This window comes from Bidens hawaiensis, unplaced genomic scaffold, assembly GCF_021521415.1.
Source record: "Bidens hawaiensis isolate Kalapana, Puna unplaced genomic scaffold, B.hawaiensis_p1.1 tig00029657_1, whole genome shotgun sequence".
Taxonomy (NCBI): Eukaryota; Viridiplantae; Streptophyta; class Magnoliopsida; order Asterales; family Asteraceae; genus Bidens; species Bidens hawaiensis.
Window position 1 is genome coordinate 30,672 of NW_027505159.1, and position 22,872 is coordinate 53,543.

The 22,872-nt window shown below is 36.3% G+C and overlaps 2 protein-coding genes across 3 annotated transcripts; one reads left to right on the forward strand and one right to left on the reverse strand.

The window, feature by feature from the left end:
* Positions 1-456: 456 nt before the first annotated feature.
* LOC143611150 (large ribosomal subunit protein eL34-like) lies at positions 457-2,481 on the reverse strand. Its single transcript, XM_077085433.1, has 4 exons — positions 2,362-2,481; positions 2,200-2,279; positions 794-903; positions 457-710 (listed from the first exon to the last, which is right to left on the reverse strand). The coding sequence occupies exons 1-4, from the start codon at positions 2,438-2,440 to the stop codon at positions 617-619; spliced, it is 363 nt and encodes a 120-aa protein (XP_076941548.1). The 5' UTR covers positions 2,441-2,481; the 3' UTR covers positions 457-616.
* Positions 2,482-6,827: 4,346 nt separating this feature from the next.
* LOC143611149 (uncharacterized) lies at positions 6,828-16,086 on the forward strand. 2 transcript variants are annotated; one of them, XM_077085430.1, is made up of 4 exons: positions 6,828-7,051; positions 13,625-13,940; positions 14,030-14,189; positions 15,566-16,086. In XM_077085430.1, the coding sequence occupies exons 1-4, from the start codon at positions 6,857-6,859 to the stop codon at positions 16,020-16,022; spliced, it is 1,128 nt and encodes a 375-aa protein (XP_076941545.1). In that variant the 5' UTR covers positions 6,828-6,856; the 3' UTR covers positions 16,023-16,086. The 2 variants fall into 2 exon arrangements, with proteins under 2 accessions (XP_076941545.1, XP_076941546.1); XM_077085431.1 differs by having other exon boundaries at positions 6,830-7,051; positions 14,033-14,189.
* Positions 16,087-22,872: the final 6,786 nt, after the last annotated feature.

Genomic DNA, 22,872 nt, shown 5'->3' on the forward strand with positions numbered 1-22,872 from the left:
CAAGAACATGTGTTTCAACTCTCATATATGTAGTTTATCGGTTTAAATCAGAAACTGCTGATTTAGTGGGTTTTATGTGAAAAGACAAAATTCACGTAAAATTCGTCTGTAAACATGATTTTCAACTCTTTTGAAAAACTCACGGTGGAAATAAAAACATGACCAAACATCACAGAGAAGATGTTCTTCACAGAGACGATAAATTTAATTGTTTACAAGTAAAAAAAGTTGAGCAGTTGGTTAATTGTGCATATCATTATCCTGCAATTGTATAAAAGCTAGGACAAAATAAAAAAGTATGATGGTTTAACAAGCCCTTTATGAAAATCTGCACTATTTCACTCAAATCACTTTATGATTACAGAGAACTTAGGATTGAAGTGGTGGACAGATGGATACAAGTTTCTAATTTTTAAACTAAGGGTGCATTCGATTCAACATCGAGTACACCGATACGATCACCAATCCAACCCGGCACATAAAATATCAAACAAAACAAAGTCATCGAAATTTAAAACCGACCAATATCTCCCACAAGAATCTATAAGTTCACATCTTATAATCATCGCATTGAAGTCAAAATTTCTTTCAATCACAGAACTAATTTCAAACCTGCTTAACTCTTTCCACCTTGCTTTTCTTTGGCCTTTTGAAGCTTCAAAACCTTCTTCACAATCTTCTGTTCTTCAACCAAGAAAGCTCGAATGATCCTGCAAAATAAAACCAAATAATACAAAGCATTAACTAACTGGTATACCGACAATTTTGACCCAGATGAAAATATTTCACGAACCTCTCGCGCACCGCACCAGCAGATAGCACACCGCCATAAGCACGGTTAACAGTCCTCCTGTTCCTTGAAAGCCTGGACCTTTTGTATTCAGCAGGCCTCAAATGAGGAATCTGCAGTCCATGCAAATTACAAAATTAGATTAAAGTTAAAAACTTTGTGGATCGTAAAAAGTGCAATTTTGACTATCTGTTCTACAATCACTACAGCCTGATTCTAACTTTCAGAATTTAAATGATCAAAATACTGAGATTATAAGAGGTAATGAATTGTGGAAACTGAATAAGCGTAATTACATAATTATACTAATCATCCTTCAATCCCTAAGCAGTTTTAATGCAAATAAATATCAGTTATCGGTCAAGGACCGATATTTGAGATACCGGTAATTTTAATACATGCAGAATATATATATAGCAAGTTAAAACCATCAATTCAGTATACTCTCCTACCATTAACAAATTAACCTTTTGCAACTTGCACAACACTAACAATTGAAGCAAGTAGGAACTGATTTAAGACTTAAAACACTAACAATAGACACTAAAAGTTGACAATTAAGACTTAAAACTGACATTGGGAAATTTGGTGATATATCGGTCAATATCACCCATATTATCGGTAGTTCGGTACCAGTATTATGACCGATATTCTGCTAAAGTTCCAATACCCACTATTGCACCGATATTGACTGCATAAACCAATCCTTAACTTCGATCGAATGTAAGGGTGCTAAAAATCCGAGCTGCTAGCAAGCTACTAGATATGAGATTGATAAAAAACTTAAAAAAAGCCAAGCTTATTCAATCTCGAGGTAAGCCCAAGCCTCAAATAAAGCTCATTTAGTTATCAAGGCTGAGCTCGAGCCTTGTACAGAAACCTCTTTTTAACTCGTTAAGCCTTAACGAGTCTAGTGTACTTTTAAGTTTTGCCTATTTTTAACTTCCATGTATTCATTTCCCACTGCAGAGTCTAGCTCGAACTGAACTTTGGCTCGTTTAATTATTATACAACAAACAAGCCAGGCCAGAGCTTAAAAAAACAACTCCCAAGCTGCGCTCAAACTTTAGAAAAAAAGCTTGAAACAAGCCGAGCTCGGTTCGTTTACACCCATACAGTGAACAAGAGCAACTGTATTTCAGTTAACTTAGTCGACTCCGTTATTGGTCAGTCCTACAAGTCTACAAGTATAATTAAACTAAGCATTCAACAATCCTTAACTTTGATCAAATGTGCATCTGATTCCAAATCTAAAATCCATCATACATCATAATAAACACACATCTAAACAATCAAATCTATGGCTAGCATTCACAAAGTTAAATTAATGTAAACATTCAAATTCAATCAAAAATCAAAATGTATAATAATAATAATAATAATAATAATAATAATAATAATATGATTACCCCTTGGATTCTCTTGCCGGTAACAGGACACTTAGGGCCACTAGCTCTCTTCTTTGTAGCCTGGTAAACCAGCTTTCCACCTATATTACAAACAAAAATCAATCAACATTCAATATTATTATTATTATGTGTTTAGATAACAGTAGTGATTGAGGGATCTACCGGGTGTTTTGACGACACGGTGCTGGTTGGATTTGGTGGCATAGCTGTGGCGTTTACGGTAAGTCAGACGCTGCACCATTCTTCAGATCTATCTGGTGCTTGATTGATTGAATGGAAGGAGGCTTTAAGATGATGAACAAGAAGAAGATGTTAAAGTAGGTTTTGTTTGATGGTGCTCTAGATCTGACGGTTGGTTGTCATTCTCATCAACGGTTCAGATTATATTGTTTTTTTAAGAGTTTTTAATTATTTCTTTATAGGTTTTCAAAATGGGAGTGTTATATTATTACTTTGAATAATAATATCGACTTTAGTTAGTAGATGATGATTGATGAGTTGTTGAGAGTTGGTTTTAAAAAGAGGTGTATCCAAGAGTGAATAATAACAATAATATTTTTGAAAATCAATTTTGGACATTTAAAATACCTTCTTTTTTTTTTTTTTTAGCAAAAACTTCTTTCATTAAATAAAAACACAGATATTACATCAACATAGCAGGTAGCCCGCCACCCCAATCTGAATTGCAAACCCTAACCTGCTAAAGACATACCCCTGCCCCTTTGGAGTCGACACATTGCTATGCACAACCCGTTGGACCCTGGTTAGGAAACGGATAGCTTCCGGTGCCAAGGAGCCAAAGGTATCAAAAGCCAGAGGGACAAAAACATGTTGGTTCTCTTCGCAGGCTTTAGCATGTTTCTCCACCTTCTTCGTTTCAGCCCTCTTCATTGCTTGCCCAGCTACAAACCCATTATCCCTCAAACCAGCTAAGGGAGATACCCCCTGTGAGGTCAACACAAGCGTGTTTTCCCCCGGCCCAACCAAAGACGAGCAAATCTGCCGGTCGTAGAGTGGATCTCCCTTCCGTGGGGTCTGTAAGGAAGTTTACGGGGGCTTCCTTTTTATATGATATCCCAGCCCGCCTTAAGATGTCCCAAAGAACGTCCCGCACCCAATCATGTCGGTATTTGAACCCATGCATATCCTTGCAATGAACCGCATGCTCTCCGAATTTATCCAGGCAAGCCTTACGGCAGATCGGACATGTTTCGTCTTCTGGGTACATTGGGACCATCAAACGGTACTTAAGAATGGCCCTATACTCGACCGCAAACATGCTTTGGCCCAAGCCATCAATAGGGATAACGGTCAGAAAATCTTGGGCATGAGGACCTTGTAATCATTCAACAACCGCCTTCTGTCGGGGGGACAATCCAAAAACTTCTCCCAGACTCTGAGGGATTTTGCCAAAAAAGGCATTCGCTAAAGTTTTTTGAGGCTTTGGTGGGGCAGTGTCCTTATTAGAGAAACCGTCAATGTCAAAGTCTGGTAGAGCGCCATTTAGGCGTTCCAGGGCCTGCACGTAGTCTGAGTCCAGGTCGACAACTCCGCTATTCCTTAAGATGTGATTCTGTAGCTTCCAAGACTGAGCCCTCGACGCTACAAAAGCGTAAACCCCAACATCATGAGCCGAAAGAAGGCCTAAACCCCCCAAGCGCATTGGTAAAGATGCAAGTCGCCACTGAAGATCACCAAAGAACGGGCCTCCACATACAACTATGTCTTCGATGGCTTCTCGAAGCCCCTTATCAAAACAGGATACCGCATCATCTATCATATGGGGGTGGCATGTTCGTAACCCAAAAAGCAACTTAACAACCCCCATGCAAGACCTAAGCAGGAGGAGTTCGATTTGGGGATCCCTAAGGCAAGGTAAGAGTTTCATAAGATCAACCGCACGAGATACTCTCCGCCTCGCCAACTCCTTAATAAAGTAGGGATCTCGACTAACAGCCCCTCCAAGGAGCTTTACCTCTCTCTCTGGTCTACCAATCCCACTAGGGAAAAGCCCATCTTTGACTTTTACCCCATTACACGCTGGCCAAAAAACCTCAGTTTTCTTAATATTAAGTTGCAGCCCCAATGATGGCCCTTCCGAGCTGATAATGTTTAGGGCTTTAGAGACTTCGTTGGCACCACCAATAATAGTCCCATCATCCAAGTACCAAGCATGAAATGGGAGGTTACAATCATTTTGTACCCGGAGAACAAGAGGGTGTAATGCTAAGGCAAAAAGGAGGGGCCCAAGGGGGTCTCCCTGCTGAACCCCAGTAGTAGCCCCTATACAGTCATCACCAACGTACAACCTAGCCGGCTGGGCATAAAGGAACTGAACCCATCGATAGATAGACGGGCAATGATGATGAACCTCCCAGGGAAGGGCTGTGCGGTCGACCATATTGAAGGCGTTGGAGAAGTCCACGGTAAACATAGCTAAAGAACCGTCCGCATGAAAGGAGTTAAGAAACCGGTTCGCGCTGTGAAGCACCGCTTATGTTTTCTATATTTTACATCAAAGTTTGTGAAAAAATAACATAAGTGTTGTTTAAATAGTGTTACACGTGTATAAAGTACGTTACGGTGATTAATGTACAAGTTTGATTCATTTTCTTGTTTTAATCACGAATGATCTAAAATCAAGCTTCATGCTAATCCTGAATATTGTTGTGAGCATGTTTAATTGATGCGACAAGTAGGTATCACAACCTATAATTTTGATTTGAACAAAATGTAAACGTATAGTTCATATATATGTTTAATGTTGTATAACAAACTTAGGGTATGTTTGGTTGGAGGTAATGGAATGAAGGAGGAATAGAATGGGAGAAGGAATGGAATGAACAAGGGAATAAAATGGATCATTACCATTCATTTGTCTTGTTTGGTTAACCTATGGGAATGAAATGAATCATTAGTTAATGTTATTTGGTATCCAAAAAATTATAGGAATGAAATATAAATAATAAAAACACTTTTTTCTCAGAGTAAGTTATTTTACAAAACAAAAATGGTGGTGGCGACGGTGGTGGTAGTGGCGGTCAGGCGTCAACGGCGGTGGTTATGGTGGTGGTAGTGGTGGGAGGGGTGGCGGTGGTCAAGCGATGGTAGCGTTGGTAGCGATAACGATGTGGTTGAGGTCAGGTGGCGGTGGCGGTGGTCAAGCGATGGTAGCATTGGTAGTGATGGCGATGGTAGGGTGGTGGCGACGGTGGTTGAGGTCAGGTGGTGATGGCAGTGATAGTCAGGCGGCGACGGTGACAATAGTTGCGGTAGTTACGGTGGAAATGGTAGTGGTGGTTACGGTGACAATGGTGGCGGCGACGGTGTGGTGGCGGTGGTAGCGCTAGTGGTGGTGGTGGCGACGACGGTGGTGGTGACGACGGAGGTGGTGGTGGATATGGCGAAGGTGGCGGCAGGTGGTGGTGGCTATGGTACTGGTGGTGGTTGATGTTGTTAAGAAAGTATGGTGAATGAGGATGGAATGAAAAAAAAGAAGGGGGGTGGGAAGGAATGGTTTTGATGGAATGAGATTCCATGTGTAATGGATGATTCCATTCCATTAAGCAACCAAACACCATATTTTTCATTCCCAGGCAATGAATAATTTCATTCCCTCTATAATTATTGCATACCAAACGCTACGTTAGATTATAGTGGTCCATTCGTATTCTTTCTTTGATTCGGATTTAAAGCCATGTAATCCCAATATTCAAATCTCGCCCATTTGATTAATTGGTTATATCATCGATCCTTAATTCTTAACATCCTAAATCCCATTTACAGGTTCCTTTTCACACACACCAAGTTAATGATGATGTTAATTTAGCTTTATAATGTTGTTGAGAACTTATTTTAATTTAGTGCGTTTGTATCAATCATACCCAGTGAAATCCCACCAATAGCATAGCTATACGTAGTGTCTGGGGAGGGTGGGATGCACACCGTACCTCTATCCACATGGATAAAGATGTGGCTTTTAGCGAGATCCTCAGCTCTAAAATAGATATGTATGAAGCAATACAAAGGAAATCAGAATTCAACAGTAGTAGTAATAATAATAATAATAATAATAATATCAATACTAATTATGTAGAGAAAATATTATTACGGTGTGTGACTAAAATAAGGTAAATATTATTATGGTTTCATAATAATAACAATAATAATATTAATACTATTTTAGTGCGTTTGGTGAAACTAAATTTATTCTTATAGTTTACTAGACTTCGTATGTTATCGTTGGTTTTGGTTCCTATCTTACGCTTGTTGGGTATAAAATATAGGTTCACATTAACTTTAGTTTAAAACCTAAGCCTAACCGAGCCAAACCACACCAACATGATTACAAATCAACTTGAGTCTAAGCTCAACATTCCAACTCGACTTCGTAAGTCAAACAAGTCAAGCCAATTCAATTTATAAACACGCCAAACTCAGGCTCAGACTCGACTCGACTCGACTCGGTTGGTGAACAAAAGTAATTTGTGTGAACGTATATTTAGTCAAAACTGTTGGTTTACTTTCAATACTTTGTATTCCAGAAGCACACACGTATGCACACTGTACCTGTGGACCTGTAATTATGAACCCAGAATAAGTGTTTCCAATCTCCCCAAAATCGTACACAACTAATTCTCCAAGCTTCAAAACGTCAATGGCTTCTTCTTCTTTTGCAATCTCTTACCTAACTTCTGTTTCCACTCCATCTTTATGCTTCAATTCATACACAAAATTCCGTCATTCAACTGTTGTACATCGATATCCCAAACTACACATCAAATCGCTAAGTGTTAGGGCTGCTTCAACTTCTGTTGATTATTCAATTGATAAATCATCTCTATCATCAAAGGTTAGTTAGCATTTGATCTGTTTGTTTCCGGTAGATATAGCTTGAATATTTGTACATGTGTCCACTAATTTTGCTTATTCTGTCTGGATGTGAAACTTAATTGACAATCTAGTGGAGTTCCGTTTTATTTACTCTGAATTAGGGCTGTAAACGAACCCAAACGTTTAATAAATGAACGGAATGAGCAACGAATTTCGTTATAACTAAATGAACGAACACGAACTGAGGCCATGCTCGTTCAATTGTGTTTGTGAACTTTTAATAATGTGTTCGTTTTCGTTATGTTTGTTTGTTTATGAATGTTGAATAAAGGTTTTTAATACGTTTTAATGACGTTTGTAATCTTATTATATGTATTTAAGCAAATTTATTAATTATATTAAGAAAATATTTATGGCTGCTATGTGATTAGTTTATATGTAAAATTAGCGTATAAATATGAGCAAGTATTTGTAGCCGCACGTTAAATGTATTACATTTTTGAAAGCTACCCCACGTTGCAGCGGGGACGCGACAGGAACCTAGTCAGTATCGGTTCTATTTGATACGGTAACAATTATGTGGTCAAAGTTGAATTGTGATCAAGTTTAAAGGCTAAAAGTTTTATGGAAAAAGTTTGGTGGCCAAAGTTGTAAGGCTAAAAGTATTGTGGCAAAATGTAACACCCCAACTCGGAACGGGCTGGCGTGTTACTATTATAGATATCAAATCAATGTCACAATCCAAAATACATCAAAAATCAATGCAACCTATGTCATGAATTAACTTTTAAAAAGCTTGAACTTCATTATTCTCTCTCATCACTGATCTCCCCGATTTCCCGAACTACCTGTTAGCAAATAAGACAGACACAAACAAGAAAATACGGCTGAGCCAAAAATTGCCCAGTAACGGAGAGAACAATAGTACAGGTAAAGGCATACATAAGACAAAACACATACTGAAATAAAACTGAAACTATTGCGGATATAAAACCACGTTTTAGACCGAACTAGAATTAGATGCGAAACATAATCCGATACACGATCGGGACGTAATCTGAATATACTCAAATTTAACCAAATGCGTATACACATATCAAAACGGACCAGAATATAGCGAAACAAAATATAATTACTAAAATACACGACGATGACGTTAAAATAAATAGGTCGTGTAATACGGAAGCACCCAGAGCCTAAACAGAGGGGTACACAGCTAGCTAGTCCATGCACCAAGGAGACGGTGTGGGTGGCGTGCACACATTGTTCCATCTCAACAGAAGTCAGGAGTCAGGAGTCGGAGCTAAGATCGATCTATACGCCTCTAAATGGCCAAGGTACTACATGAGTACTGTCAGAGACGCCGTGAACTTTGATTACGCACTGTCACGATAAGTGCATGCCGTTGACGCCCATACGACATTTCAGACATGCTCGGGTGACAGAGTACAAAAGCTAATTTCATATAATAATTATTCAACAAAAATGCTACTAAATAGACATGCAATAGTAAGTACAAAAGTATATAATCTATTGCATGTTACATAAATAGATATAAAACATAACAAATAAACCGAACTCAAACTGTAATAAAAGCTAACGAAAAGTCCGTACTACAAAGTGACGGACACCGAATATAAAATGGAATATAATTAATATTACGAGTAAACGAAAACAGAAACCGTACTACGAAGTAACGGAATACAAATAATACTATAAGTGAAAGAAAACAGAAACCGTACTATGAAGTAACAAGAAACAGAATCCGTACTACGAAGTAACAAGAAACAGAATCCGTACTACGAAGTAACAAGAAACAGAATCCGTACTCTGAAGTAACGAAATATAATTAATACTAAGAGGAAACAAAAATAGAAACCGTACAACAAAGTAACGGAGTATAAATAATACTAAAAGGAAACAAAAACAGAATCCGTACCTTATAAGCGAATGGCAAAAACTGTAAGAAGACTTAAACTTTGATTAAATGTCGCGAGAACCCTCGACGGTTGCTATAACGATGTGGATTCGTGGCTGCGGACTTCAGCGACGATGTCGGGTTTTGATTTCCAGCAAGTGGCGACAACAGCGGCTAGCTTCGACTCCGGCTAACAGAGCGGATTTCCTTCTAGGCTGTGGATTTTCGGTGGCGGTACTTAGCGGGTTCCGGTGGCAGCGGCTTAATGCAGAAACACAGAGAGCGGAGGCGAATGGTGGTGTGTGACTACCAGAGGCGTCGGCACGCGGTAGCTACGGTTTCTCTGGCGAGTTGCAAGGCGGCTGCGGTGGTGTTAGTGGTAGAGAAAGAATACGATTTAGGGTATTATTATCCAGGAAAATAAAAATCTTGAAGTGTTATCGTATATATATATATTAAAACGAATTATAAACACGATCAAATTCCTAATGAAATTGGTTGTTTGTTGCTCACGGTTTTGATGGAAAGTCATGCAGATGTTTCACCAATTAGTTACAATTTGACTTCATTATTATTATTATTATATACATATTTATGCATGCACTGATTTTCTTTATTATTACTCACATGTTGATTAGATAATATTTATTTTATATATCACGTTCGGTTAGTCGACATTATTATTCGATCAGTTTTACTAGCTATCAACTCGTTTTAAACTCGACACATTAATTGGTATTTATATATTTATGGGTTTTGATTTTCGTATATTACAATTCTACCTCCCTTAAAAGAAATTTCGTCCTCGAAATTTACGTTATACTTCATTACATGTTCGGATATTTCAACACTCTACCCCCTAAAAAAAATTTCGGCCTCGAAATTTAAGACTTCTAAAACATGGAACTATATTATACAATAGATAGACAATACGTTTGACAGAGAGGTAGCAACAACTAAAAGAACAAAGAGTTGAAGAGGCACACATTTTAAGAAATTTGGCAGAAATTACGAGAATGCAAAGTGGGTTACCCCGACATCAGCTAGCACGTATAAGGCACATCAGTTAAGGAAAACAAATCATACTAAAAAGAGTACCACCTAATGTATCGATAACTCTGAGACACGAACAACTAAACGAAACTAGAATCAATGAGCACATGCAGATCACGATTCTTAGGAATAAATAAGAGTCGATCCCTTTAGTGTTAGAACGTTTTAATATCAGAACGAATAGTTCATGAAACGAATCGGATGAAGAAGAAAAAAAAGAGATGAAATCCTAGCCCAACCTCTACCCAATCCTCACATGTCCTATTTATTTAGGTTTTAAAACAAAATAATTTTTTTTTAAAGTTTCGACAGGAAAAAGCCTAAGCTCTGATACCATAAATGTAACACCCCAACTCGGAACGGGCTGGCGTGTTACTATTATAGATATCAAATCAATGTCACAATCCAAAATACATCAAAAATCAATGCAACCTATGTCATGAATTAACTTTTAAAAAGCTTGAACTTCATTATTCTCTCTCATCACTGATCTCCCCGATTTCCCGAACTACCTGTTAGCAAATAAGACAGACACAAACAAGAAAATACGGCTGAGCCAAAAATTGCCCAGTAACGGAGAGAACAATAGTACAGGTAAAGGCATACATAAGACAAAACACATACTGAAATAAAACTGAAACTATTGCGGATATAAAACCACGTTTTAGACCGAACTAGAATTAGATGCGAAACATAATCCGATACACGATCGGGACGTAATCTGAATATACTCAAATTTAACCAAATGCGTATACACATATCAAAACGGACCAGAATATAGCGAAACAAAATATAATTACTAAAATACACGACGATGACGTTAAAATAAATAGGTCGTGTAATACGGAAGCACCCAGAGCCTAAACAGAGGGGTACACAGCTAGCTAGTCCATGCACCAAGGAGACGGTGTGGGTGGCGTGCACACATTGTTCCATCTCAACAGAAGTCAGGAGTCAGGAGTCGGAGCTAAGATCGATCTATACGCCTCTAAATGGCCAAGGTACTACATGAGTACTGTCAGAGACGCCGTGAACTTTGATTACGCACTGTCACGATAAGTGCATGCCGTTGACGCCCATACGACATTTCAGACATGCTCGGGTGACAGAGTACAAAAGCTAATTTCATATAATAATTATTCAACAAAAATGCTACTAAATAGACATGCAATAATAAGTACAAAAGTATATAATCTATTGCATGTTACATAAATAGATATAAAACATAACAAATAAACCGAACTCAAACTGTAATAAAAGCTAACGAAAAGTCCGTACTACAAAGTGACGGACACCGAATATAAAATGGAATATAATTAATATTACGAGTAAACGAAAACAGAAACCGTACTACGAAGTAACGGAATACAAATAATACTATAAGTGAAAGAAAACAGAAACCGTACTATGAAGTAACAAGAAACAGAATCCGTACTACGAAGTAACAAGAAACAGAATCCGTACTACGAAGTAACAAGAAACAGAATCCGTACTCTGAAGTAACGAAATATAATTAATACTAAGAGGAAACAAAAACAGAAACCGTACAACAAAGTAACGGAGTATAAATAATACTAAAAGGAAACAAAAACAGAATCCGTACCTTATAAGCGAATGGCAAAAACTGTAAGAAGACTTAAACTTTGATTAAATGTCGCGAGAACCCTCGACGGTTGCTATAACGATGTGGATTCGTGGCTGCGGACTTCAGCGACGATGTCGGGTTTTGATTTCCAGCAAGTGGCGACAACAGCGGCTAGCTTCGACTCCGGCTAACAGAGCGGATTTTCTTCTAGGCGGTGGATTTTCGGTGGCGGTACTTAGCGGGTTCCGGTGGCAGCGGCTTAATGCAGAAACACAGAGAGCGGAGGCGAATGGTGGTGTGTGACTACCAGAGGCGTCGGCACGCGGTAGCTACGGTTTCTCTGGCGAGTTGCAAGGCGGCTGCGGTGGTGTTAGTGGTAGAGAAAGAATACGATTTAGGGTATTATTATCCAGGAAAATAAAAATCTTGAAGTGTTATTGTATATATATATATATTAAAACGAATTATAAACACGATCAAATTCCTAATGAAATTGGTTGTTTGTTGCTCACGGTTTTGATGGAAAGTCATGCAGATGTTTCACCAATTAGTTACAATTTGACTTCATTATTATTATTATATACATATTTATGCATGCACTGATTTTCTTTATTATTACTCACATGTTGATTAGATAATATTTATTTTATATATCACGTTCGGTTAGTCGACATTATTATTCGATCAGTTTTACTAGCTATCAACTCGTTTTAAACTCGACACATTAATTGATATTTATATATTTATGGGTTTTGATTTTCGTATATTACACAAAACATGAAAGAACAAAAGTTTCATTACCAAAGTTGAGGGGCCAAAAGGTAAATATTTGAAACTTAGTTGGCAAAAAAGAATTGAACTATAACTCTTGGGGCCAAAAGGTAAATATATTAAACTTTAGTGGCAAAACTATGAAGAACCAAACTTCTAAAGTTGGAGTTTAATTATATCATAGTTATCAAATGCGCTAGGTGCACTAACGGCGCATAGGCCTCGTTTGGGGCCTAGGCGCAAGTAAAGGTGGGGGCTTGAGAAAAATAACGAACTTAAATAAAAAGTAAAAATATGTTATGTATATGAAAACCAATACTATTCTTCAAATAAAATAAACAAAAGCTATTACATAACATTTAATATCATCTAATTAGTAACAAAAGTTTTAAAATAGTCAAGTGTAATTTCAATACTTGAAGAACAAAATGTTCAATGTAATTCGTTTGACCCTCCTAGATCTAAGTTTCAATAGCACTCCTTGCGTTTCTTTTGCTCGGCTATTATCTTCTCATGTTGATGTCGTAGACAATGTTGAAGTCCTCGCCTAGGAACTAGAAGCGCATTTATTGAGCCTCGATAGAAAATGCGCCTGGGCGCAAGAGCCGAGGGATTTTAATACCTATAAATTATATATATTAAATTAACAAATTATTATTGTTTTTATTAATATTATTATTATTATTAATTTTTATTAATATTATTATTATTATTTCCTTTCCTTTATATTGCCTCATACATTTGTATTTCAGAGCTGAGGGTCTCTCTGGAAGCCACCTCTTTATCCCGTTGGATAGAGGTACGGTGTGCCTACATTCCACCCTCCCCAGACCCTTACTTATAGCTTTGCTGTTGGTGGGACTTCACTGGGTATGATTAATTGATTGATTGATTGAAATTAACAAATAGCACCAACACAAAACTGGAAGCCGGACCGAACCGTTGACACCGGCATTCTCAGTTAACCAAATCAAATAAAACAATTTTTGTATTAATTCGTGTCCGTTTGTTTGTGTTCGTGAACCGTTCTCAGACAAGTTCATTTCCTTAATGAGTGAACACGAAATTTTGTCCGGTTAGCTGATCGTGAACTGTCCTATAAAAGCTTAATGGATGAACATGAACAAGGCCTTGTTCGGTTCGCTTCGTTTACAGCCCTTATCCAAGTTGCAGCATAATTTTGAAATTGAACTTTGTAGGTTAACTTGATCTTATATGAACAAATTTGGGTTGATTATTGATTAGTTAGTGCTATGGTTTTACAGACTAGCAACTGGCAATGGAAATTCAAGGATAATTCTGTCAAAATCTACTATGAGGAGCATGGAGATGAAAGTAATGGACCAAAAAAGAACATTCTCATGATGCCAACTATTTCTGATGTTAGCACTGTAGAAGAATGGAGACTGGTGGCTAAAGACATCATTAAACAATCTGGAGATGTTAATTGGCGAGCCACCATCGTTGACTGGCCCGGTCTTGGTGACTCTGACCGCCCAAAGCTTGATTACAACGCAGATGTCATGGAATCGTTCCTTGTTGACTTCATCCTTGACCCAAATAGTCCTGTAAATCTCACAGGTAGGTGTTATACTTATGCTATTATTACTGATTATTGGGCTTTGATTTGTGGTAAAGTTATTGACATATATTGTGGTGGTTATATATAGCAGAAGATTTGGTTATTGTTGGAGGCGGTCATGCTGCCACCATAGCCATCCGTGCTGCTAATAAGGGTTTGGTCAAACCAACCGCTATTGCTGCTGTTGCTCCTACATGGTCTGGCCCGCTTCCCATTGTATTTGGTCGTGATTCCAAGACAGAATCAAGGTAACAGGTCAAAACGGGTTTGGTAAACAGTCATTTTATATGAAATATTTTATTTGTTGAATAATTAGTTTGCCAAAGATGGTTATAGTAATGACTAGGAGATTTCATGCATTTAGGCCTCTAAGTGAGCCAAACGTTTAGTGAATTGTTCATGAACAGTTCGGCGGGAAGCTTGGTTATTTAATAAACAAGCGGCCATGAACGTTCGTAGGGCTGTAAACGAACTGAACGCTCAACGAACAGTTCGTGAACCGTTCGATGGGAAGTTCGTTAACGTTCGTTCGTTTAGTAAATGAACGAACATGAACAGAGATTGCGTTTGTACATTTGTGTTCGTGAACATTTGTTAATGTGTTCATATATGTTCGTTTACGCTCATTTGTTTATGTTTGTTAGTTAAAGGTTTGTTTTATATTTTTATAATATATTATTTGTAATAAACAACCTAACATTTGAATTTTATAATTTTATTGTTTATGTTCAGTTCATTTCGTTAATGATTTGTTTTAAACAACTCTTTTAAGTAACAAAAAATCCAACTTGTGCTTCGTTGACATTATTAGAATAATCATTTATGTTTATGATTATTACTATCTCAAGTACTTAACTTTATATATAATTAAGGTGATTATATCTAATGTTTTGAATTAAGAACCGTTCATGAATAAATTCAATTCCTTAATGAACGAACAGAAACAAGAATTTCCGTTCAGTTAGCTTTCATGAACTGTTTGTGAGCAGGTTTAATGCTAAATGAATGAACATGAACAAGGCTTTGTTCGGTTCGGTTCGTTAACAGCCCTAAACGTTCGTTTATATAAAATCCTTTATGTTTGTTCGTTTGCGTACATTCATGCTCATTACTCTGTGTTTGCTAAAGTTCGCTTGTTTAGTCGCGTTAATAGATTCATTTAAAATTGCTAGACCCATTACAAGTTAGTCTGTTTTCAATAATTTTTTAGCCCAACATATTTGTTCACATTTATTTTTAACTTGTTTAAGAGCTATGTTCATTCATCTATATTCAATTAAGTTCGTTCGTTTACGTTTGAGAACCGTTTGTTTATACCATAAACGAACGAACAGAAACGATCACGAACCAGAATGCCCCATTTGCTTAGTTGTTCGTGTCCGATCGTTTGTTGGGTTAAAGTTAAACAAATGAACAGAAACATTCTTTGTTCAGTTCATTTAAAAGTCTACATGCATTAACCTTTAGTCAAACTTACTAACTCCAGACCTATTTAACCTGTTAAAGATCGAACATACCCCGTATTGACCGTTGACCAAATTAGTCAAACTTACTAACTCTTACACACCATACTTAGTTTTGTACTTTTGCTTAAACTTTTAATATTATTTTTAACAATTTACAGATACGAGCTACTCAGAGGAACATTACGTGCCCCAGGTGTCGGTTGGATGATGTACAACATGTTAGTCAGCAACAAAAAGTCCATTAAGTCCCAATACGAATCCCACGTGTATGCTGACTCAGCAAACGTGACACCAGCCATCATCGAAAACAGATACGAGCTAACAAAACAGAAAGGGGCTCGTTATGTCCCTGCTGCTTTCTTAACGGGCCTACTTGACCCCGTGAAAACCCGTGAAGAATTTCTTCAACTCTTTGAAGGGTTAAATGGTAAATTACCAGTTTTGGTCGTGTCAACATCAGGTGCACCGAAGAGGTCAAAAGCCGAAATGGAAGCTCTTAGAGAAGCTAAAGGTGTGAGCAAATTTGTTGCGGCTCCTGGAGCCTTGCTTCCACATGAAGAATACCCAGGTTTAGTTGCAAAAGAGCTTTACAGTTTCTTGCAAGATGTTATATAAAATTGACTATTGTTTCTATACTTATAATTACATAGAACAATATATTCTTAATACCTTTTGAAACCATGAATGGGTCGGGTTGGGTCGATTTTTAACGTTTTTTTCTTAGAATTTTTTAACCTTTATTATAAGAGTTTAATGTAGAGGTGGCAAATGGGTTGGGTTGGGTCAAAATGGGTCATGGGTCGGAACGGGTTAGGGTTGAAACGGGTTAGGGTCGAAACGGGTTAGGGTCAAAACGGGTCACTTAAAAAAAGGGTTCTTTTGGTTCGGGTCGGAACGGGTTAGGGTCAACAGGTTCGGGTTATAACGGGTCAAGGTTAGAACGGGTCAAAACGGGTTTGGGTCAAAACTCGTTTAAGCGATTTTTCAGTTCGTTTCAGCGCGTAACAGCTCGTTTAAGCGATTTTTCAGTTCGTTTCAGCACATAACAGCTCGCTTAAGCGATTTTTTAGTTCATTTCAGCACGTAACAGCTCGTTTAAGCGATTTTTCAGTTCGTTTCAGCGTGTAAGAGCTCGTTTAAGTGATTTTTCAGTTCGTTTCAGCACGTAACAGCTCGTTTAAGCGATTTTTCAGTTCGTTTCAGCGCGTAACAGCTCGTTTAAGCGATTTTTCAGTTCGTTTCATCGCGTAACAGCTCGTTTAAGCGATTTTAAAGTTCGTTTCAGCGGGTAACAGCTCGTTTAAGCGATTTTAAAGTTCGTTTCAGCGGGTAACAGCTCGTTTAAGCGATTTTTCAGTTCGTTTCATCGCGTCACAGCTCGTTTAAGCGATTTTTCAGTTCTTTTCAGCGCTTAACAGCTCGTTTAAGCGATTTTTCAGTTTGTTTCATCGCTTAACAGCTCGTTTAAGCGATTTTTCAGTTCGTTTCAGCGCGTAACAGCTTGTTTTAGCGATTTTTTAGTTCGTTTCAGCGCGTAACAGCTCGTTTAAGCGATTTTTCAGTTCGTTTCAGAGCGTAACAGCTCGTTTAAGTGATTTTTCAGTTCTTTTCAGCGCGTAACAGCTCGTTTAAGCGATTTTTCAGTTCGTTTCAGCGCATGCGATTTTTCAGTTCGTTTTAGCACGTAACAGCTCGTTTAAGCGATTTTTCAGTTCGTTTCAGCACGTAACAGCTTGTTTAAGCGATTTAGCGATTTTTCAGTTCATTTCAGCACGTAACAGCTCGTTTAAGCGATTTTTCAGTTCGTTTTAGCATCAAATAGCTCGTTTAAGCGATTTTTCAGTTCGTTTTAGCATCAAATAGCTCGTTTAAGCGATTTTTCAGGTCGTTTCAGCACTTAACAGCTTGCTTTAGCGATTTTTCAGTTCCTTTCATCACATAACAGCTTGTTTCAGCATGTTTTTGTTTCGTTGTTGTCGATATTTCAGTTTCGGTTAATTTGTCGATTTTTTTTTGAACGAGGACAACGGACGAAACGTTTTAGTTTTTTTACATTTTTTGTTTTTGTTTTATTTTTTGAGTTATGATTTTTTTATTAATTTTTTTGAATATTTTTTGATGATTTCTATTAAGATCAAAATCCCTCAAAAAAAATTCAAAAAAAACAAATAAAAAATCATAACTTAAAATATAAACAAATAACGAAAAAAGTAAAAAAACCAAAATATTTTCACCGTTAACCTCGTTCATCAAAAAAAAAAAAAAAAAACCCGACAAATTAACCGAAACCGAAATGTCGACGAAAACGAATCAAAAACCTTAATCGACCCGTCTAGTGCGAAAACTCGAAAGAAACCGAAACCCAACCCGTCCAGTGCTAAAACTCGTGTCGGCACGAAAGCTGATCCGAGCCGAAACCTAAACCGATATCGTTCCAATCTAAAACCCATTTCAACCCAAACATGTCACTTTTCCTTAATACACTAACCCACATCGACCCATGTAGTTAAATTTGTCAACCCATTTTGACCCAAAAATAAGAATGTGGAATTTCAAGTGACCCATTTTGACCCATTTAATTAAAACCTATGACCCAATTCAACCCATTTGAATTTTAAAACAACCCAAATTGACCCATTTGGAATGGTTTGGGTCAAGGTTGCCACCCCTAGTTTAATGTGATTCAGAAGTTATCTTGTTTCATTTGTGTTCTAAAAGGTTTATATTGTATATCAGTAGTCATTCGATGGTAGCATATGGTAAACTCGCAACGGATATGAAGAATAATTTTGAATATGAAAACCAGGAGCTTTTTCCCAAAATAGTGTTGAGGGGAAAAATATATACCAAAATGATGTTCCATCAAAAGTATTTACCAAATTAGTGTTTTTGAAATTAATGATTTTCTCACTCCTAATATACTTGACCTTTAACTTTAATCTTTAATAAAACTAACTAATTTAATAATTTTTTTTTATAAAAATATTAAGTAATCTGTATTTTTTTTCTTATACTAAATAAACACATTTTTTTTTCTTTTTTAAATTTGCAGGTCTTGCAATTTCAAAGATTTTTGTATTATTATTAAGGTATAATACATAAAAAGACTATCAAAATTAGAATTTCACATACTAAGGTAAAAAAACAATAAATATATTTGTAGATAATTAGGGATCAGATCCGTAGAATACATGTACCAAAAATACAAATATAAAATTTGAACAAAAGTAGGTACCCAGTAGGCGAGTACCATAACGAGTTTATTGGTTCAGCATTTTATTTTCATATTATCTCTTTAACTTTTGATGATTATGATAATTTGACTTTTTATATAAGCTCTATTACAATAATTGTAAATATTAAGTTTACTATTGTACCTTGTTCTATTTTATGCACTTTTAGATAATGGCAATATTTTTATGTTAGATAATTTGATTTTTTATATAAGCTCCATTATGATATAAATATTAAGTTTTAGTTTGTTTTTTTATAAGAACTATATATAAAACATACTAGAAGAGTGCCCGTGCGATGCAGCGGGAAACTGGAAACACATACTTTGATAATCATGTAACAAATTTTTGGGTGTTTATTATTTTGTTTGAAACTGTGAGATTGTTCACCAGTTTGGTTTCACGGTTGAAACCGAAGCTGGCCGTACATATTGAAATGCTAATTGTTTACTTATTTAGTATGAGATATAATATATATTAGACATAGTTAAAATATAGTTAACCAAAGTTTTATTTAATACGAGCAAACTCGTCTATTACAACTTTAATTTAACAAAATTTCCAGTATGATTGTTTATAATCTTTGTTCTTGTTATGATTTCGCATTCTATTTATTCTAATAAGGTTTATTATTTATGTGACCAAAGTTATCTTTGTTCATAGTATGCTTCTCTTAATAACATATTAGTTGATGTTTAGTTTGAAGTGAATGTATATGAGATTAATAATTCAATTTTTTTATCAAAGTACAAACTATATCGAAACATAATCGTTGGTAATGGTTCGGTTTAGCTGGGTTTTAATTAGAAACAATTTAGTTTTGGTTTTCGACGACAAAAAAAATTGTGTAAAGTTGGCTCATGGTTTAATTTAAAAAATCATCAAAAGCTAACCGCAAACACTTTTGCATAACTTTTTTACTTCGAAAACTTTAGCAGTATAATACTCAAATTAAAGATAATAAAATGCTCGAGTTTTATGATGCCATTTATTTTAAAAAATATTAACATACGAAAAAGTTATAACCGTTTAAAAATCGTGGTGATAATTGGGTTAAAAGTGTAAATAAAATAATATATAAGTAAAAGACTAAGGACAAATGTTGTAATTTTAGGGGATTAAACTTGTAACTATTTTGAAAAATTGCAAATGCACATGAGATTTAAATTTACAATGACATTTTTGTCCTTAGTTCATGTTGTACCTCATGCATTACATGTTGTAAATTACTTAAAAAGATCGTTTTAATTTGCCCATCAATGGTATATTATATATAGTATAGATATAAAAAACAAAAAAAAGATAACTCGACTTCATTTGACATTTTTATTTGGTATTAAGATTGTGGCAACTCGACGTTATTTGACATCTTTATTTTGTTTATATTTAATATCGAGATTGATAGCGGGTCAAGTTTTGATGTACGATTAGTCTTATATGTTTTCTAATTTTTTTTAATTTATATTAGATGATTCTTATAGTTGACATGGATTATTTAGGGATGTCAATGAAACCCGAACCTAATGGGAAAACCCGAAACCCGACATAAATGAAACGGGTAATACCCAACCCATTAGGGCTGGGACGGGGTTGAGATTAGTTTTGAAATTTTTTGCGGGTTTGGGATTTCTAATAAACCCGATTACCCGATAACATAAACCCATTTACCCAATTATATACCCGATGTACCCGATATAGCTTATTATATTATATATATACTATATTCCAAATATATTATTTGTCGAAACTTGTTTATGTCAATTATTTGTGACATTTCATCTTTATGGTAACCATCTTTGTAATCGATTAGTTATATTATGTCAAAACACAATAGAAACCTAGGGCTTTTAAGCCGGGTATACCCAACGTGTATACCCGATAAGAAACCTGAAACCCGATGGGAAAACCCAAAACCCGACGGGTAACTACCCGATTAAAACCCGACGGGTTTGGAACGAGTTTGGGACGAACTTTCATAACCGGGTATGGGTTTGGGAATACCTAAACCCGACCCAAACCCGACCTGTTGTCATCTCTAGGATTATTTAACCAAAAAAAACGTTACAATCTGTAGAAAACAAAAAGGTTAAAAATTATAATTGATACACAATGGGAACGACTTCAAAACGAAAAACGAAAAAGGATACAACGCGAATAAAGTTGATTAATGTGTATATACAAAAAAAAGAAAAACAAATACAAAATTAAATTGTATATATATTAAAAAAGAAAAACAAATACAAAATTAAATAAAAACACTATATTGGTAAATAGTTTTTAGGGGACACCATTTTGGTAAATTATATTTCCACCAACACTAGTTTGAGAAAAAAACTCTGAAAACCAGTAAATAGGAATCGACGGAAACTTGGAATCAGGAAAAACTGAAGACAGAGAAAACCATATGCAATTACATCTTTAATGTAAAAAATCATAAGAAATTGACTTTTTTTTATTTAGGCTTTTAAACATTTTACTGGTGCCGGGGTTGAGGTTGGATGAGGGTGGTGATAATTGCAGGATCTAATATTCCTTTTGGGTTCATCTCCGGGTTGATGAACTCGCCAAACAACCCGCTTGATGAAATTGTTTAAGTTGCAGTGTTGTACCCAGCCCAACGCGCACAAAATCAAGTATAACGCTGCTTCTAGCCTTTTAAGCACGTAATTTCAAATTTGAGTCGTATTGTTTTGTCTTCTCAAGTGAACCTTCCTCTCTCTTTCTTTACACACGCGCGCGTGGGGGAGATAATAAGAAAACTACTAATAACGAGAAAACCAAGAAAAGTACTCCAAAAAAGTTTTCCCAATGACATTATATCTAGGCATTGTTTTCTAAATAATCCATTTCGTCGATGTTTACCGGTGAAAAATCAAATTTAGTATTCATTTATCTATGTTAATTTCAAACAAAGCAAAGCATTTGGTGTTTGGGTTGAGGAATTGGGAGTCCAAAACTTGGCTGCCATTCTTAATTACTAATCGGGTGCATTCGCGTTTACATATTTCGGGTTAGCGGTAGGCTCTAAAATGAACCTTTTAAAGCATTGGAAGTTATGGGTTGATAAATGAAAGCTATATTATCATCATGGTAGTCTGATATGTTATCCTATGGTGGTAGGTTAACCTTGTGCAAGGCGATCCTAGAAAGCTTACCAACATATTTTGTCTTGTCTCTATGTAGGGTTCCATTGGCTGTAATCGAGCAAATGGAACGGGTGAGGTGGTTATTGTGGAAGGGTACTTGGGCCAACTCGAAGATAACACGGGTTGCATAGGATAAGGTTATTGCCCCTAAAGACTTGGGTGGTTTGTTGAACGGGTGTATTAAAGCGGCTAACCTAGCGCTTCTAACAAGATGGTGGTAATGATATCGTACGAAGGATAGGTTGTGGGCTAGGTCCGCTTTTGCGATTCATAATGGCATAAGGCTTTGGAAACCAATCTCGATAAAGGCCTTTATAACCGGGGTTTGGAAAATAACACAAAGGTAGTCGATGATTTGGCGGAGTGAGTGGTTGATGTGGAGAGCTACTTCAGGAGTTGTAGCTAGTTACTGGAAAGGCGACTCTCACTACTTTTTGCTATACCATTGGGGTGTTCGAGCACAACCTTAAGAATCTATATCCGACGAGGCACAGTAATGGTACCATTGAGGAAATGATCAACTTAGCTCAAGGGGTATGTGTCTCGTGTTTATGATTGAAAGATGTAAAAAGCACTAAAAAGTTAAATGCAGGAAGTTTTATAGAGGAGTTAATTATTATGTTTCTTCGTGAACCGTTTGGCAGGAAGTTAATTTATGTTGTTTTTATTTAATTGAATGAAGGAACATGAACACATGTTTCATCTTTTCATCTATGTTCGTGAATGTTCGTTTATGATCGTTCATTTAAGTTTGTTTATGTACGTTGTTTGTTTGTGTTCATTTATGTTTTTTTTTGTGTTCGTTTATGTATGTACATACATGTTCCCTTATGTTTTTTTTTTATCTTTGTTCAGCTATGTTTCTGAACTATTCATTTAGATTTAAATGAACGAACATAAGCGAACACGAACATGTTCATTTTTTAAACGAACGAACGTGAACACAAATATTTGTTCGATTAAGTGTTCGTGTTTGTTGAAAGTCAAATGAACGAACATGGGCATGCCTTTGCTTATATTATCGTTCGGTTCATTTATAGGCATACATGTAATTATTATAAGATAATTACTTATGAAAGAAACTGG

Excerpts from the sequence above, each read along its gene's own strand:
- LOC143611150 (XM_077085433.1), bottom strand. The coding sequence starts at position 2,440 with ATGGTGCAGCGTCTGACTTACCGTAAACGCCACAGCTATGCCACCAAA. Across the intron at positions 2,280-2,361 it reads CCGTGTCGTCAAAACACCCG|GTGGAAAGCTGGTTTACCAG; the intron begins GTAGATCCCTCA and ends TTTGTAATATAG. Across the intron at positions 711-793 it reads GCTGGTGCGGTGCGCGAGAG|GATCATTCGAGCTTTCTTGG; the intron begins GTTCGTGAAATA and ends TTTATTTTGCAG.
- LOC143611149 (XM_077085430.1), top strand. The coding sequence starts at position 6,857 with ATGGCTTCTTCTTCTTTTGCAATCTCTTACCTAACTTCTGTTTCCACT. Across the intron at positions 7,052-13,624 it reads AATCATCTCTATCATCAAAG|ACTAGCAACTGGCAATGGAA; the intron begins GTTAGTTAGCAT and ends ATGGTTTTACAG. Across the intron at positions 14,190-15,565 it reads GATTCCAAGACAGAATCAAG|ATACGAGCTACTCAGAGGAA; the intron begins GTAACAGGTCAA and ends AACAATTTACAG.